Here is a 17,903-nt window from a genome sequence, read left to right as displayed (position 1 = left end):
TGCATTTCGTTGCCTTGTACCTGTACTTGTGTAATGACAATAAAGTTGAATCTAATCTAATCTAATTAGATATGGCTGTTAAACAGAAACCGTAAACTAATGAAGACGGAGAATGTGAGCGATGTGAGCTCAGGTGCTGCCGTTCTCAGCGCCGCCAGTCAAAATAAAAGTCCTGCTTCTAACACATCAGTCAATCAGAAAAAATTATCGGCCAATGCTGATATTTAAAAAATGCAAGATATCGGTCGACCACTTGTGCGGATCATGGATTCTCGTCTGTGGAATGCGCCACTTTCGGTATTTTGCAGATTACTCAACACGTGTAAATTGCAATCAAGGATTTTTTTTAATCGAGCACTCAAATTTAATCGAGCAATGGTGACCGCCCTAGTATAGAATTAGGCCATATCGAAGAAGGTGGTTGTCTGCTGGCTGAAACAGAATGTTGTTGTTGTTTTTTGCAGTTTGCCTCCTGGATGTGAGTTTGGTCAGGCTGACATGCAGAAACTTGTGCCTAAGGAGGATAAACCCTCAAGCAGCACGGCAGCTGCAGGTCGGAGAACTGGTAAAATACTGCAATTCTGCATATAAAGTCTTTATAACTAAGCTCACTACCTTTCTCTGCCTCCTTTTTTGGTATGATTTTATATGTAAACAAATGTTGGGGTTATTTTAGCCACCAGTTTCACTATTTTATTTTCTTCTTTCTTTCTTTTTGCATCTTAGTTTATTTTATTTGCATTTCATGCCTTTCTTTTGCTGGTTTGCATTTGCATTTTTTTTTTTCTAAAGCCATTCTCTCTCCACCAGCTGAGACTGAGACCCTGTCTGTGGGGGTGGATCCCTCTGCTCAGGGTTTGCTGGAAGGAATGGGCCTGGATGGAGACTCTCTAGCTCCCATGGAGACGGATGAGCCCACAGCCACTGACCCAAAGACCAAGTCCAAACTCACCCCTGCCATGGCAACACGTATCAAACAAATTAAGCCTCTGCTCTCAGGTCAGCTGTCTTAGCAACTATTTACTGCCTACTCCTAAGTAAAATGAGAAATCGTGAATAAAACCCTGTCTTGTTTTTGACTTATGTATTTCTTTTATCTCCCCAGCCTCCTCTCGTTTGGGCAGGGCTCTGGCTGAGCTGTTTGGACTGCTGGTGAAGCTTTGTGTGGGCTCACCTGTCCGTCAGCGACGCTCTCACCATACCACCAGCACAGGCACGGCCCCAACACCAGCGGCTCGGGCCACAGCGTCGTCTCTTACTAAACTCCTCACCAAGGGCTTGAGCTGGCAGCCTCCTCCTTACACGCCCACACCACGTTTCAGGTAAACACCTGCAACTTGTAACAAAGTTTACTCTATAATTCTGTTCTGAACATAGTATTTATATCTTCAATGATAGTTTAGTAAAAGGAGCTGCTGTTAGTCCAGTGTAAACAATTGTGTCTGAGCCTTGTCTTTCCTGGTGTGTATAAAACTAATATTTATTAATGTGCTTCTCTGCCCTAATCAGGCTGACTTTCTTTATCTGCTCTGTGGGCTTTACCTCACCCATGCTGTTTGATGAGAGGAAATATCCATACCATCTGATGCTGCAGAAGTTCTTCTGTTCTGGTGGCCATGATGCTTTGTTTGAGTGAGTAGAAAAGTTTTATTTATTTTCTTTTTGCTGTTTACTAGCTCATAGGCTGAGGTTCCCACGGTCATGGAAATTCTAAATCTTAGACCTGGGTGATTTGATCTTTGATCTGATATGGTCTTTAGTGAATGGGTTGTTGACATTAACTACTATTAATTAATTACCAAAATATTTTAACAGCATTTATATTATTTTATAATTAATTATACATGCTGTAATTAACATGCAGTAATTTATAATTAATTATACAGTTTTTATAATTTCATATTCAGAGACTATATGGAATATTTGTAAACTTAAAATACATTTTTAATACTGCAAGGCCATTTAAAATGATTATTAAAGAGTATATCATTCATCAGCTATCAAAATATATATTTTCTAGTTTTTTCAGCTGTGAAATTAATCTAACTTATCCCCAAAAAACAACTCAGAATATGAGTTTAGGGTGGTGTAGAGAGAGTTTGTAACAAAAGCTGTTCAGAAGCATACTAAAATAACTTGCTGTTCATCAGCACTTCCTACAGACTGCATTCGTCTTTATGGAATCCAAATTTTCAGCTATGTCCTCTAATTGACATGATTTTGTGCGGCAGTAGTACCCACGCTCTGTGTCGTGTCCTTTTTTTGTTTTATGACTGGTGGCAACCAGTTTTGAAGTGCAATACCTCCACCTACTATGTTGGAGTTAGCTAGATTACTGGTGCTAGTAATCTAGTGATATTATCATATGTGTAGAATTATCATGATATCTATCCATTAAATTTTTTAGGCATCACAGTTATTGGTGTACTGGTGTATTGCCACACCCCTAATAACAGTATAATATAAACTGAATTTAAAAATCCTTCTTCAGTAATTATGCTGTATTGGCTTTTAGTATTATAATTATTTCTACAAGTAAGTAAAAATGCTTCATGTTCATCAGGACATTTAATTGGGCCCTGTCCATGGGTGGTAAAGTACCCGTGTCAGAGGGCTTGGAACACTCTGAGCTGCCTGATGGGACAGGAGAGTTCCTAGATGCCTGGTTGATGCTTGTAGAGAAGATGGTGAACCCCAGCACAGTTCTGGACTCCCCACACTCTCTGCCCGCTAAAGTGCCTGGAGCAACACTCAATGCCCCACAGTTCAGCGCCTTGCGCTTTCTCATCGTCACCCAGAAGGTAGGAATGCCATTATTGTCAGTGTAAATTATATAAATACACTTTAATTGTCATAATGAATCAATTGTAATTTTTCATCTCTTGTTGTAGGCCGCATTCAGCTGTATTCGTAATTTATGGAACCGTAAGCCCTTGAAGGTCTACGGTGGACGCATGGCTGAGTCCATGCTGGCCATTCTGTGCCACATCCTACGAGGAGAACCTATCATCCAGGAGCGGCTCTCCAAAGAAAGGGAGGGTACGGTTCGACCTGAGGAGGAGAGCACCTCTACAAGTGCTGGGGGAACAAGTGGCCCTACAGCAGCAGGGGGAGTAGTTGGAGAAGGAGTGCCTGGAAGTGCCAATGGAAGCTCTACTGCAGGCTCTACAGAGGAGGGGAGCAACTCAACAACTCGCAGAGAGCCACAGGTCAACCAAGCTCAGCTCACTCAGGTAACGTCACTTCCTGTTGTAGGTCCCTATGAAATCTGTAAAAAAAAAAAATCCCAAATTCATCCAAGTGTTGGCAAATTCAGTGACATTCTGCAGTATACAGTAAATTCTGTTTTTATGAGTGCATTCTGTGATTCTGTCTGCATTTTCCTGCATCACAGAAATCATAGGGTCCTATTGTTAGTTTATAATTAGGTTTTTGTGCTGTAATTAGAAATCTGTAATACCTGAATAAAGCTATTAGCTAGCGCTAACCAGCCAAATCTGTTCTTCACAGCTAATGGACATGGGCTTCTCCAGAGAGCATGCAATGGAGTCTCTGCTGAACACCAGCACTATGGAACAGGCCACCGAGTACCTGCTCACACACCCTCCACCACTGCTCAGCGCAGCTGTCAGAGTAAGACCCTAACACAAACAAAACCCTCTCTCTTTCTCTCATACACACACACACACACACACGCACACACAGACAGGATGCACACACGAAGTATAAGCTAGTGTAGTCACTGTGAGCTTTGTTTCTGTAGGAGTTCACCATGTCTGAAGAAGACCAGATGATGCGGGCCATTGCCATGTCTCTAGGTCAAGAAGTTAGCATGGAGCAGCGCTCAGACTCACCTGAGGTGGGCACCCACACACTCATTATTACATCACTTAAATAGGAATTAATGAGTAGTGCAGCATAGGTCATCTCACCTGCCTACTTCACATCTTCTTGAGCAAGCATTCTCTGCCTTTGAACAGACACACGATTCACACCCCGTTACTTTTTGTCCGTAGGAAGCAGCTCGCCGGCGTGAGGAGGATGAGAGGAGAGCAAGGGAGCGGGTTGAAGAGGAAGAAGCACGCTGTCTGGAGCGCTTTCTGGAAGCTGAGCCTCTAGACACCACAGAGCTACATTCCTTCACAGACTCAATGCTCCCTGGCTGCTTCCACCTGCTCGACGAGCTGCCAGACACAGTGTACCGCCTCTGTGATCTGCTCATGACTGCTGTTAAAAGGAACGGCCCTGAATACAGAGACCTCATCCTCAGACAGGTGGTCAATCAGGTCAGTATGCTCGTATATGCTCACAGCATACTATTGTAATATGAATTTGTACAGTGTACAATTTTCATGGATTAATGTTGCTCTTTTCATCTGTTTAATTTGCTGTACAAAGCAAATTTGCAATATTTGCTAGAAATTATAGTTATTAGAATTATTCAGTCTAGTAAAAAGGCATGATTAACAAGTAAAAGCTATAATGCTGCACCTAACGCTTTCTGGGTAGGCTGCATACTCTGTTACAAGTTTTAACCATGGTGTGCTTTAGACCCTATCCTCAGCCATATTTTTGTGTATATTTACAAAGGTGTGGGAGGCCGCAGACGTGTTGATAAAGGCTGCGGTGCCACTAACCACCAGCGACACCAAGACTGTGTCTGAGTGGACGAGACAGATGGCGACTCTCCCCCAGGCCTCCAACCTGGCCACCCGCATCCTGCTGCTCACTCTGCTTTTCGAGGTACACGGTCTGCTGCACACATCATCACTGTTTATTTTTATACTGTCCTCAAAAAAGTACTGGAGGATCTGCATTGAGAAGTACATGCACCCACATGCACTGCTCTGATGGAAGTGCGTCTTGCTCTGTTCCACAGGAACTGAAACTCTCATGTGCTCGGGTGGTCGAGAACAGTGGTGTCTTGACTGTGCTGATTAAGCTTCTGGAGGTTGTGCAGCCCTGTCTGCAAGCTGCCAAAGAGCAGAAGGATGTTCAAACACCCAAGTGAGTCGCTGTCCTTCCCCTGTCTGCATGAATGATCAGTTTATGCTCAGACATCAGCATTCCTAGAAACCTATGCTGACCCAAGCATGTTAGAAATTGAGTAGCAGAATAAGGGGAATAATCATATGTTTGAGGCCTTATTCAATACTTTACTAGTTTGTCATTTGGTTTATAAAATATTTTCCATGTCCTTCTTAACATAAGCCTATGTTTTTATCTCTAGATGGATCACCCCTGTTCTCCTTCTTATTGACTTCTATGAGAAAATGGCTGTTTCATCCAAACGAAGAGCTCAGATGAATAAGGTTGGTGCCAAATGAAGTATAAAGGATGTAAGTTATAATCATAAACGGTGAATGTGGCAACAGTGAACATAGAAGTGTTATTCATTTTTATTCTTAATCATCTTAGTACCTGCAGCCCAATGGGAATAACTGGCGTTGGTTTGACGACCGTTCAGGTCGCTGGTGCAGCTACAGTGCAAGTAACAACAGCACCATCGACTCTGCCTGGAGGGCAGGAGAGACCAGCGTCCGCTTCACTGCTGGCCGCAGGAGATACACTGTCCAGTTCAACACTATGGTGCAGGTAACGGCTATGACCTGTACATGGAAATTTGATAGTTTTTTTGCCATTGCCCATACAGCATGAGTAAAAAAATGTTACTCCAATATATATTGAATATATTCATATATTATTCAGGTAAATGAGGAGACTGGGAACAGACGACCAGTTATGTTGACGGTACAGCGGGTGCCACGGATTCCCAAGACCACAAAATCTGGGAGTGTTACTGATACAGAGAGAGAAGAGAGTGAACAGAGAGCAAAGACTGAGGAGACACAGACTGATACAGGTGGAGAATTAGCAAACTTTGATGCATTAAAAAACTTTGATGCATTTTGTAGTGTTTTGATTTTGACTTAGGATTAAATAATTGTTTAATTTTATTTTAGAATATAGAATAATTATAATTCATTATTATTTGGGATTTGTGTGTGTGTAAATATGTATATATGTGTGTGTATATAATTAATTTACAATTTTCCGTATGGCTTTTTCAGATTCCAGCTCAGTGGCTGTGGAAATGGCGCCTCCTAAAGAAGAGCCGGAGCAGAAGGATTCAAGCACGGCAGCTCCCTCCGTCCTTCAGGACCCCTCTGGTTCCAGTGCTATTGTTGTTCAGGGGCTGACGGAGGACATGATCACCATTTTGATCCGCGCCTGTGTCAGTATGATCAGTGTTCCTGTGGACCCGGACACTTTGCACGCCACCTTGCGGCTCTGTTTGCGTCTCACACGTACACACCATTACGCCATGATGTTTGCAGAGCTCAAGAGCACCCGCATGATCCTGAACCTCACACAGAGCTCAGGTTTCAACGGCTTCACCCCACTGGTCACTCTGCTCTTCCGCCACATCATAGAGGACCCAGCCACACTGCGGCACACTATGGAGAAGGTGCATATTCACCTGAAAGCTACATTTATCTTAGGTGTATTATCTGAAATAGTTTATCCTTATCTTACTGTTACTTGCTCACCGTTTTTTCTCAGGTGGTACGGTCTGCAGTCACCAGTGGTGCAGGAAGCACTACTTCAGGTGTGGTGTCAGGTAGTCTTGGCTCCAGGGAGATCAACTACATCCTGCGTGTCCTCGGGCCAGCGGCCTGCCGCAACCCGGAGTGCTTTACGGAAACTGCCAAGAGTTGCATCCGAATTGCTCTTCCTGCCCCAAGAGGTGCTGGCACTGGTATGGTGAAAAATCTCACAAGAGATCCTCCCTAAAAGTCATATATCAGCATTTATTGTTGTTCTTAAGTCAATTGCCTGATCTCAGTCTCTCTCCATTAATCAGCCTCAGATGATGAGTTTGAGAACTTTAGAATTAAGGGTCCAAATGCTGTCCAGCTAGTGAAGACCACACCTCTCAAGCTGTCCCCACTGCCCTCCATACCAGAGACGATTAAAGAGGTCATCTATGACATGCTGAATGCCCTAGCAGCATATCACGCTCCAGAAGAGGGTAAGAAATATCATCAGACAGAAAAATTAGAGCATGCTTATATTTAGTTCATGGTCCAGATCTACCAAGCTGTCATCTCTCATCAACATTCACTTCTCTTAATGCTCGGGGTCCACTTGGGTTTGTTTGTGTAGCAGAGAGAGGAGAGGAGCGAGCAGCCGCAGTACCAGGGAGTCAAGACCTTTGTCAGATCCTGCAGGATGTCGGTGATGATGTCTACCAGCAGTACAGACTCACCAGACAAGGCAGTGATTTCGACTCACAGTCTGCCTTCCACATCAATGTAAGAGTCAACATGGTTTTATATACATTGTGTAAGGTCTGTCAGCATCACTATGGCTAATATTTATTATTCTACCCAAAATTTAAGTGAAATTTGTCCTGCACTTTGTATGCTACATTAATGATAATCAAACTTTGTGACTTATTGCAAAAATATGTGTTTTTACTTTAAGCAAACATGAACTCTTTTTGAAACATGAACTCAAAACACTTTGTCCGCTACATAGTAACATACTAATAACCTTCCAGAACACCCTAGAAATGCTGTAGAAACCTTTTAAAAAAGCTTTTAGTAGTGGTGACCAATATGAATTTTTTGATGGCCGACGCCGATATACAGCTGATATGATAGCAGGCTGTTTAATTTAACAATAGAAATAACACAAGCGTAACAATTACTGCAATTATATTTGTATATATATTAATAACATTTATTAAAATAATTGGGAATAAATTATTTGAAAATGTATCAACTTTACAAAACAATCTGCAAAATAAACTGATTTATACTTTTAATACCAGCAACTTGATTCTGTAAGAAAAAATGAACAATTTGTTTAAAACATGGACAAATAGGAAGTAAACATTGTAATCAACTGTGCACTTGGTAATCTGGTAAGTCTTTGCACACTTGGTCACAGACAGACCGCCATACACAGAGTACATGTGTTTTTTTTTTTAATACAGGATACAATGTGATCTTCAGCTGATACACAGAAGTTTATAATTTGTGGATTGTGCTCTTTTTTTTTTTTTTTTTTATAACCACACTTAGATAAATGAATGAAGATAGAATGGGCATTTCTGTGCTTTTGCACTCAGCTGTTGGATTCTTGGTGCTGTTAAAATTAAAGTCCCACTCACAACACTAATTGGCCAAACAAAAATCTAAAAAAAAGCAAATATTGGCCGAAGCGTCGACCTTGCTGATATTTTGCATATTTTTCCTGCTCTAGTGCCATGGCATGAGTTTTGCATGGGCAAGCACTACTTGCATTTTCTTCACAATGTACAAATCTAGTTCAACTTTAGCTGCTCTGTGAGAAACACAAGTATCCCAAGTGTATGTGTACTATAATGAGCTCAGAAATGTGGGATTTGCATTAACAGTGGGTGTTAATTATACTCTATCAGACTCAGGTGTTTGCTGCAGATGGTGCTGTTGCAGAATCCTCCCAGTCTGGAACACCACAGGGAGAAGGTGAACACACACCCAGCTCAAAACCTTTCTTTATACAGTAACCATATTTTTCTCATTTTTGCTGGTTCTATGAATTGCCCTTGTAAATGTTTCCTGTTATTATTATTTTTCTATGACCCTAGCCTCTACGCCTGAGGAAATGCGTGAAGAGAAAAAGGAGCAGGAGGGAGAGAAAGGAGCTACTTCAGAGGAAAGCCGAGCTGCTAAAGCTAAGGCCAGCAAACCCCTGATGCCTACCTCCACCATCCTGAGGCTTTTGGCAGAGTTGGTGCGCTCATATGTTGGCATCGCCACGCTCATCACCTCTTACAACTACACAGCTGGCCAGTCAGAGCTTATTAAGGAGGTGAGCCATATTGGAGTTGAGATAACACCAAAGTTTTTCTGGTCAAATGGTTTACCTTCAACCTCTGTCTCGTATTGTTTTTTGAGAACTGAGCCTCTTTATGCAACTTATGCTTTGAACACTTCTCCTGGACTATCAAAGACAGTATTTCAGTGCATTTGTAAAGTCCAGTTTTTTTTTCATCTCAGCAAACCTCATTTGTCATGTAACATTTGTGACCTAATATATGTACAGGATTGCAGTGTGCTGGCATTTGTGTTGGACCACTTGCTCCCACACACCCAGAACTCTGAGGACAAGGACACCCCTGCCCTTGCACGTCTTTTCCTGGCCAGCCTTGCTGCAGCTGGCACAGGCACCGATGCCCAAGCAGCCCTGGTCAATGAGGTCAAGGCCGCTCTGAGTCGAGCATTGGGCATGGCAGAGGGCACAGAGAAACACGCCCGGTCAGTCTAACTGCCTAGTCGATAGATCAAACTGACTTTTATACAATTGACCTATCTAGAACATATCTACTTCATTAAATACGTAAAACTTATGTAAACTTTGACTTTTATCTCTTTGCAGCTTGCAAGCAGTTATGTGCATCATCAGCACCATTATGGAGTCGTGTCCCTCCACCTCGAGCTTCTACAGCACAGCCACAGCTAAGACCCAGCACAACGGCATGAATAATATCATCCGACTCTTCCTGAAGAAAGGCCTTGTCAATGACCTCGCCCGTGTGCCTCACAGCCTCGATCTATCCAGGTAACGCAGACTACTAATAATAAATATATAAACTATTATTATATTTGATTTAAGGCGCATATTTGGGTTTTTTTTGGTGTGTTTTTTTTTTTTTTTTAAAGGTGATTTGTGTTTTTTTTCCCAACCTTGGTTGATTGCTGAAAAAAAACTATTTTTTGGTTTGGTTTTTTCCCTTTTCATTGTTGTTCTTTGTTTCTTTCAGTCCCAACATGGCAAACACAGTAAATGCTGCTTTGAAACCTTTGGAGACGCTGTCACGAATCGTGAACCAGCCCAGCAGCCTGTTTGGGGGTAAAGGTGCATCCAGCAAGAACAAGACAGAGCATGATGCTGTTGGCACTGTTAGGGACAGCAACAGCAACACCCAAGATCCAGGTAATGCTAAAATTATCAACGCATTGATCATTTTAACTCGCATCATAGTATGGATACAGTGGCGTGTGTGTGTGTGTGTGTTTGTGTAATGGCTTGTATTCTCTATAGGAGAGGCCGGCGAGGCAGAGCCAGTAGAGAATCGTGACCGGGGTCAAGCCACAGATGCTGACCTGATGGATGGAGAAACCGAGGGAGACACCGTGGTCATTGCTGGACAGCCAGAGGTGCTGAGCACTCAGGCCATGCAGGTTAGAGAAACAGCAGTTTGTGGAACTGTTATCTCAGTTGATAAATATGAAAATCGTCCTCCACCTGAACACTGAACAGTGTTTGTTATTCATATATCCTTGTAGGTGGAGAATGAGTTGGTGGATTTGATCGATGAACTTTTAGAGAGAGATGCAGGAACTGTTAATAGCACCATCATTGGTAAGTGATTTTTTTGATTCCTGGCCAGAGATGGAAGCAATACAGAGTTGGTTGCGTGTTTTTGATTCGGTTTTACTGTTAATTAGTGGGGCGCTCTGGAGAGGATGAGTCTCAAGAGGACGTACTGATGGATGAGGCTCCTTCCAATATGAGTCAGGCCTCCACTCTCCAAGCCAACAGAGAAGGTAGGACGTGAATCTCTTATGTATTCACTCTTGGAGCTAATGATAACAATGACCCATAAATGGTATAGTCTACTCATTGGGCCTGGTAGAGAGGTGGTGCAACAGGCTCTCTATCTGAAACTTAAACACCATTTATCTAACTCTCTTTTCTATTAGTATAATGTATTGTATTTAAATACCTGAGATTTATTTAATAAACTAACATGACATATTAGTGATAAAGAAAATGAACACCTGACTGTTTTGGTTAGCTTAAAGTTAATTCATAATTGTTTTTTTTCACACTTTTTGTGAAGTTTCTTCATTCTTCTTAAATCTGTCTTGGGGTGAATCCTACAGTAATTTTATTCTCTTTGCTTATTTAGACTCTATGAACATTCTTGAGCCCGAAGATGAGGAGCACACACAGGAGGAAGACTCCAGCGGTAGCAATGAGGACGAGGATAGTCAGGATGAGGAGGAAGAGGAGGAGGAAGAAGAAGAGGAAGATCAGGTAATATTTATTTAAAAAGCCATAAAGCAAACTAAAGAAGGTGATCTCCACATATTTCTCATTGTTTTGTGTGTTCTCTACTTATCTCCTCTGCTCATTATCCTCAGGATGATGAAGAGGGAGATGAAGATGACGATGATGAAGGCTCAGAGATGGAACTGGATGAAGATTTTCCTGACATCAATGCCGCCCCACACATTCGTTTTGAGAGATTTGACCGAGATGATGACCTCATCATTGAGTTTGATAACATGTTCTCTACGTCTGGTAAGTCTCATATGTATTTTAAGAAACATCTTTCAGCTACTATACATTTATTCTCTTTCCCTCTTTCTTTTCTTTCTTTTTTATTAAACAGCCATAAGATTTTTTTTTCTTTCTTTTGACTGAATGTGTCACTTGTACTCTTTCTGTCTTTGTTCACTTTAGCTGACATCCCTCCCTCACCAGGAAATATCCCTAGCTCCCACCCCCTGATGGTGCGTCACGCTGACCATGGCTCGCTGACGCTGGGGGGTTCAGGGACCAGCAGCAGATTGGCTCAAGGCATGGGACGCAGTCAACGCTCTCTCCGCCAGCTCACGGCCAACACAGGTCACACTATCCATGTACATTACCCTGGCAACCGTCAGCCCAACCCTCCACTCATCTTGCAAAGGTGATTCCTTTAATAAACTTGTTTGCTTTTCAGTTTTCTAAAGATATGAAAATTACTTCACAGTGGTGCAGAAATTTGCATAATTCCTATAAAGTTGATTCTGTTTTTTCCACCTTAAAAATCATAGCTTTCATTACTTTTCTTGTTTTCTGTAGTTCAAACATGGAAAACATCATTGAGACTCAAATTGCAGTTCTATTTGTTGCCACTTGTGGCGCAAAGATAAGACACTTCAACTCCTTTTTTGTGTTTGTGTCTCAGATTATTGGGCCCCAGTGCTGCAGCTGATATCTTGCAGCTGTCAAGCTCTCTGCCTCTGCAGTCTCGCGGTCGTGCCCGCCTCCTGGTTGGTAACGAGGATGTGCACATTATTGCCCGTTCGGATGATGAGCTGCTTGATGACTTCTTCCATGAGCAGAGCAGCACTGGAGGACAAGCTGGTGAGTCTCCCACAGATGCGCTGCTTTACATTAATTGGTACAGATGCACCTGCTAAACCCTTGTGTTCTGTAGGCACCCTTTCAAGTATACCGACCGCCTTAACCAGATGGACTGATGAGTGTAAAGTCCTGGATGCCGAGAGCATGCATGACTGTGTGGCAGGTGAGACAGTCTCAAAATGAATATATCCTAGCATCTGTTGTTTAGCATGTCCTGCAGGAAGAAATAACTGAGCGGATGTCAAATGGTCTTGTGCTTGGTGTCTCAGTGGTGAAGGTCCCCATACTGCAGCACCTGGAGAGCTTGCGTGATGAGGAGCTGGAGGAACGCAGGGAGAAAAGGAGGAGACAGTTGGCAGAGGAAGAGGAGACGGCCAAGCAGAATGAGAGTTCTGCAGCTGGAGAGGAGACCCGGGAGCAAAGCCTACAGGTAAAAAAAAAAAGCTAAACGAGTGTGAAGCATAAAGACTGTGACACCAAGCCGACATCAAAGAAATAGCGAAGACAAAAGCTGACTGTGTTGACGCCTCACCTCGGCTGCGTCTGGGCCTAAAAACTGCGCTTGAACACCCCAAACTACAAGCGACTGCTAACTAGCATGTGTGCCCTCTGCCTGTGTATTTGGAAATAACTGTTTATATCAACCGGTATCCTTAGTCGATATTCGTCACTTCAAAAAGTAAAACGAAATTAGGATTGCAGAAATACAAACCGTAAACAAAGCAGCACTTGATTTTTCTTACATTTTTTTATTCTGTCATACCATTCATTACTAACTGAATTCAATCAGTATTAATTTATGGCATGGCCATGGGTGTCAGGCAGGGCACAGGTTACATCCCTAATTTAATGTCAATTTCACCATAAGGGTGGATTAATTGTTGCTTTTATTTTCCGCAGGGCTCTGGAATTGGAACAGTCAATGGAGCAGAGAATGCTGCAGGTAAAAACATTGCATGGTTGCAGGTTTTATATATAAAAGTGTTTTTTGTGCAATTGCTGTTTCTTTGAGCACAAATGGAAGTCAAACTTTTTTGTTTCTGGAATGTGAAAATGTGAAGATCCAGGGTTCTGGATGAGTTTTTATGTGGGCTGTGGGTTGAGGTAGTAGTTTGTATAGTTTTAGGATCACACCAGATCTGGGAGATAACTATACAGTCTACTGTCTTTCCCACGGTAACCGCTTCGACAACTGGATGATCTTCCTGCCTACCTTCATCGCTGCGGTAACTGCTGCTAGGCAACAATCAATTGCTCAATCAAACAATTGTTTCTAGGCAACTGCTCAATTATTTATAGGTTTGCATCATGAACACATCTTTGAACACATTATTTGTTCATTCTTTGCCTGTGGCTGTAATATGTTTGAATGCAATTATCATCTCTATTTGTATGAGACCACACTGGCTGTGTTGTGGTGAGGTAGTAAGTTGTGTTGTTGGGGATCAGTATAGTGTGGCCCTCGAAGGAGATAACTATACAATTTACTGCCTTCCTCACTGCAGACCCTCAATTACACGTCCGGGCTTTGCATTAACTTCTACGACTGCGCTACAATGTCATTTATCATGTTTATCTAATTGAATTGATTCTCATTTTGTCTCTTCATTCTATTATCTGGTCAGAAGGAGAACAGGCCCAGAGTGGGGTGTCCTCCTGTCTGGACCCTCCTTGCACCTCAGAGGGTTTCCTCACTGCGCCCCCATCAGGAGAAGTCACCCCAACCACCCCTGCCCCCCACGAGCAAGCCCTCGTGTCTCTGGAAACAGCCATCAGTCAGCAGGTGCACCAGCCAATCACAGAGCTGCTGCTAGCTGACTCCAATCCTGACTCTCATGGAGCCTTGGCGGGGGTGGGGCTTCCTCAGCTCTCTGCACCTGATAGGGCGAATTGTGAGGCAGAAGCATCTCAGATGGAAATGTCGCCTGCACCCACTATTGGTGAGAGAGGAGGAGGAGGAGCATTGGATGCAGTCAGGGAAGGTAGATTAACTTTGAATCCTGTAAAATTAGATTTTACTCACTGTGGTTCATTGGAGTAACAAAAGTTTTAAAGAGGCCGAACCAAAATTGTTGTATAATCCCACTGCATTCTACATGCATTCTACTGCATGTACAGTTCCCCATTTTTACATTGCATTTGTTGAATTGTCTACCAGATGCAAACATGAGGTTTGTTTTCCCTGCTGTCTTTGTCTCAGCTTCTCTCAGTCCAGATATAGCTGAAAGTTCAGAGCCTGTGCCAGTGGGTGTGTCTCAGCTTGAGGGTTCACCCATGGATACGAGCAGTCCCGCCTCAGGAACGCAGGAAGAGCCGGCTGCCAGCTCCGCTCCACCCAATCACATGTCTCAGGAACTGTCAGGAAGTGGTGAAAGTGGCCTCACAGACAGGCAAACAGATGCAGAAACAGGGTAAGGATTTGAACCAAAGTACTTCCTAGATAAATAGAGTAGTGTTCAGCTTTTATTACATCCTTTATTTTTATTTTTAAAGTCTATTTGTTATCTTTATTACTCATGATATGTATTATATATTTATAAAAACTGTAATACTAATATATGTATTACTGTGTTATTGTTATTATTTTCATAAAACATTTTTAATCTGTAACTGAGTAGCTGGTATAATGTGTTAATTTTTTTCCGGTGGCAAATAAGTTTACACACAATTTGGTCAAAATTCACAAAATATTTTCAAATGGTACACATCTGTTGGCAAGATTTTAGACATTGGAGCTTACATAATTGACAGATCTTTTATCAAACCTTAAATATTGGTTAAATTGTAGGCCAGTCACTTGTTAGGAGCTAGCTTTCTTCCATTCTTTTATCTATTTTTTTCTTTAATTCACATTATTTTTTTAATAGAATAGTGAAAGAAATATGACTGTTGAATTCTTACCATTTTATTATCTTTATTTCAGCTCAACTTCTGTTTCGTCTCCTGGTGAGACCATGCCTCGAAGTGACAGTGCTGATAGCCAATCACAAGCCATCCAGGAGGAGCCCCTCCCATCCACCAGCAATGAGGATGACGACCCTCTGGCAGGTCGGTGTTTCAGCACAGATTGATGACAGATATAGAGCCATACCTCAACTTTGTTTCACCTTTTTTTTTTTTTTTTTTTTTTACTTCATTGCAGGCATCAGTCTGCCAGAAGGAGTGGACCCATCTTTCTTGGCTGCACTGCCTGAAGACATCCGTCGAGAGGTGCTGCAGAACCAACTGGGAATCAGACCTCCTTCTCGGCCTCCTGTCACTTCCACACTGACACCCTCGGCTAACACTGTGTTGAGTGGAGGGCCAGGGGTGACAGAGGTCAGCCCAGAATTCCTAGCTGCTCTTCCACCTGCAATTCAGGAAGAGGTATGAGTGAACGATTGTGAAAATACTTTAAATAACTTGTCTGAACAAAAAAAGATCTCCAAACATGTGATGTGTGACGAATGTTTTCTTTTTTTGTCAGGTCTTGGCTCAGCAACGGGCGGAACAGCAACGTCGAGAGTTATCCCAGCAACCCACACAGGGTGATCAACCTCTGGACCCTGTCACATTCATCCAGACACTGCCCTCTGAGTTGCGGCGATCCGTTCTGGAGGACATGGAGGACAGCGTGCTGGCAGTAATGCCCCCAGATATTGCAGCGGAAGCTGCAGCACTGCGCAGGGAACAAGAGGCCAGGCAGAGACAACTGATGCATGAGCGGTTATTCGGTCACAGTTCCTCCTCAGCACTGTCTGCCATCCTACGCTCACCCGCTTTCACAAGCCGTCTCGGTGGCAACCGTGGAGTACAATACACCCGGCTGGCTGTGCAAAGAGGAGGGACATTTCAAATGGGAGGGAGTGCCAACCACAGCCGGTGAGTGTGACGATGGACAGGGCCTGATGCTTACTTTTCAAGGAGCATATGTGCTACTAAGTTGAAAAATTTAGGGATGCTCTGGAAATGTATCAAATAAAATGCATACAAGGAGATATTTACAAGCAGATTGATTTACTGTTAGAATACAAAAAGTAGGTTTTTTAAATATTTCTGCTTCAAACTGTATTTAATTATGTACTTTGATACTTTAAACCGTAATACACAGTCTGATTGCGATACTAGAGAAATCTATATATTAAGTAATATATGTTAATGTTCTTAGTCTTTCTTTCCTGTGACAGAGCAGGCCAGACAAAAGATGCAAGCGTTTACTTTGAATAAAATGCCAGATACAGTTTGTATAACCAAAATACCAGTAATAACCAGGAAAAAACTTTATGCATAATGCAGGACTCTTATTTGGAAATGCTTCGAATTTAAATGTTCAGTTCTTTTAGTTACCTGTTGTAGTATGACAACACTTTATTTTTATTTTTTTGCAACTTATTTCAATATCATGATAATACCTTTAACCGTGATAGAAGCTTCAGAAATTATCACAACATGAAAATTTGATACCGTCAAATGCCTATTTCCCATCCACAATTTTTTTTTTTTAGAACCTTACATTTCTTTTATTTATATATATATATATATATATTTATATATATTTATATATATATAGGACCTGTGGGGACTTTTTATTTGCACACTTGCTCCTAAATACATTTTACAGTTTGCACACATCAATTTTTTTAATTCACAAATGCGAGTGAAATTCTCACACTGTGGAGCCCTGATGGAAGCAGTATTTGTTTGTGGGCAGTTACATTTTAATATTTCTAATTCATCTTTTTTTTTTTTTTATCTAGGCCCTCTAGTTCTAATGTTGATTCTCTCCTGCGCCTGCGGGGGCGTCTCTTGTTGGACCACGAGGCCTTGTCCTGCCTTCTAGTGCTGCTGTTCGTGGATGAGCCCAAGCTAAATACCAGCCGCCTCCACCGAGTGCTGCGTAACTTGTGCTACCATTCTCAGACACGTGGCTGGGTCATCCGCAGCCTTCTATCTATCCTGCAGCGCAGCAGTGAGAGCGAGCTGTGCCTGGAGAGCACACGCCTGGAGGAGTCCCGTGGCAAGCGCTCACTAAGCCAGGGCTCTTCCAGTGGAGGAAAGGGTTCCTCTTCATCCTCGCAGACGGCTGTAGCCTCTTCGTCATCGTCCTGCTCATCATCTTCCTCTCTGGAGCTGTTGAACAGAGTGGAGTCGCGTAGTTCTAGTCAGCTCTCCTGGCTCTCTGTATCAATGGATGCAGCTCTGGGATGCAGGACCAATATATTTCAGATCCAGCGGGTGTCAGGGAGGAAACACACGGAGAGACATTCAACAGGAGGGAGCATGAGCTCGGGAGGGCTCGGAGGTGGAGTGGCAGGAACGGGAGTGGCATGTGCAAGTGGAGGAGGTGGATCAACTGTTCACATTCACCCACAGGCTGCACCGGTTGTCTGTCGACATGTACTGGATACCCTCATCCAACTAGCCAAGGTAAGAGAGAACCTTTAGCTAACAGGGTGTTTTGCTGTTTAGTGAAATCATTTGTCACTGCATTACAGGTCTTGACACTTAGCTTTTTTTCCCAAGGAGCACATGTGTTCCTCTGTTAAAGGGGTCATATAATGCCATTTTTGTACAAGCTAATATGATTCTTTAGGGTCTAAATTAAAAGTTTGTAATATACTTTAATTAAAAATTCTCATTAGTATTGTAAGAAAACACTCATTTTACCTGGTCAAAAACAGCTCTGTTTTCAGCACGCCGTTTAAGTGCATATGTCTTTAAATGATAATGAG

At 42.5% G+C, this 17,903-nt stretch overlaps 1 protein-coding gene across 9 annotated transcripts in view; it reads left to right on the top strand.

Annotated features, from left to right (window-relative positions):
- huwe1 (HECT, UBA and WWE domain containing E3 ubiquitin protein ligase 1) overlaps nt 1-17,903 on the top strand; it is a 49,019-nt gene that overhangs the window by 18,621 nt on the left and 12,495 nt on the right. For 6 of the 9 annotated variants that reach the window (XM_084428740.1, XM_084428742.1, XM_084428745.1 and 3 more), the window contains exons 27-65: nt 465-565; nt 811-999; nt 1,106-1,322; nt 1,510-1,632; nt 2,564-2,801; nt 2,892-3,233; nt 3,511-3,633; nt 3,764-3,859; nt 4,017-4,286; nt 4,591-4,743; nt 4,880-5,007; nt 5,231-5,312; nt 5,419-5,595; nt 5,710-5,863; nt 6,072-6,469; nt 6,565-6,760; nt 6,866-7,033; nt 7,168-7,316; nt 8,450-8,516; nt 8,639-8,862; nt 9,097-9,308; nt 9,430-9,612; nt 9,815-9,987; nt 10,096-10,235; nt 10,341-10,416; nt 10,503-10,601; nt 10,967-11,094; nt 11,202-11,361; nt 11,524-11,752; nt 12,014-12,192; nt 12,266-12,355; nt 12,462-12,622; nt 13,093-13,135; nt 13,818-14,174; nt 14,393-14,603; nt 15,116-15,240; nt 15,335-15,558; nt 15,659-16,053; nt 16,929-17,598. In XM_084428740.1, the coding sequence (XP_084284866.1) occupies nt 465-565; nt 811-999; nt 1,106-1,322; nt 1,510-1,632; nt 2,564-2,801; nt 2,892-3,233; nt 3,511-3,633; nt 3,764-3,859; nt 4,017-4,286; nt 4,591-4,743; nt 4,880-5,007; nt 5,231-5,312; nt 5,419-5,595; nt 5,710-5,863; nt 6,072-6,469; nt 6,565-6,760; nt 6,866-7,033; nt 7,168-7,316; nt 8,450-8,516; nt 8,639-8,862; nt 9,097-9,308; nt 9,430-9,612; nt 9,815-9,987; nt 10,096-10,235; nt 10,341-10,416; nt 10,503-10,601; nt 10,967-11,094; nt 11,202-11,361; nt 11,524-11,752; nt 12,014-12,192; nt 12,266-12,355; nt 12,462-12,622; nt 13,093-13,135; nt 13,818-14,174; nt 14,393-14,603; nt 15,116-15,240; nt 15,335-15,558; nt 15,659-16,053; nt 16,929-17,598 (7,450 nt within the window). The remainder of the gene's footprint in view (nt 1-464; nt 566-810; nt 1,000-1,105; nt 1,323-1,509; nt 1,633-2,563; nt 2,802-2,891; nt 3,234-3,510; nt 3,634-3,763; nt 3,860-4,016; nt 4,287-4,590; nt 4,744-4,879; nt 5,008-5,230; nt 5,313-5,418; nt 5,596-5,709; nt 5,864-6,071; nt 6,470-6,564; nt 6,761-6,865; nt 7,034-7,167; nt 7,317-8,449; nt 8,517-8,638; nt 8,863-9,096; nt 9,309-9,429; nt 9,613-9,814; nt 9,988-10,095; nt 10,236-10,340; nt 10,417-10,502; nt 10,602-10,966; nt 11,095-11,201; nt 11,362-11,523; nt 11,753-12,013; nt 12,193-12,265; nt 12,356-12,461; nt 12,623-13,092; nt 13,136-13,817; nt 14,175-14,392; nt 14,604-15,115; nt 15,241-15,334; nt 15,559-15,658; nt 16,054-16,928; nt 17,599-17,903) is intronic. The other 3 variants (XM_084428739.1, XM_084428743.1, XM_084428744.1) reach the window with 3 other exon arrangements.

The sequence above is a fragment of the Rutilus rutilus genome, assembly GCF_951802725.1.
Source record: "Rutilus rutilus genome assembly, chromosome: 13".
NCBI classification, from domain to species: Eukaryota; Metazoa; Chordata; class Actinopteri; order Cypriniformes; family Leuciscidae; genus Rutilus; species Rutilus rutilus.
Note: the sequence above shows the minus strand (reverse complement) of the source record. Positions and strands in the feature narration are given on the sequence as shown.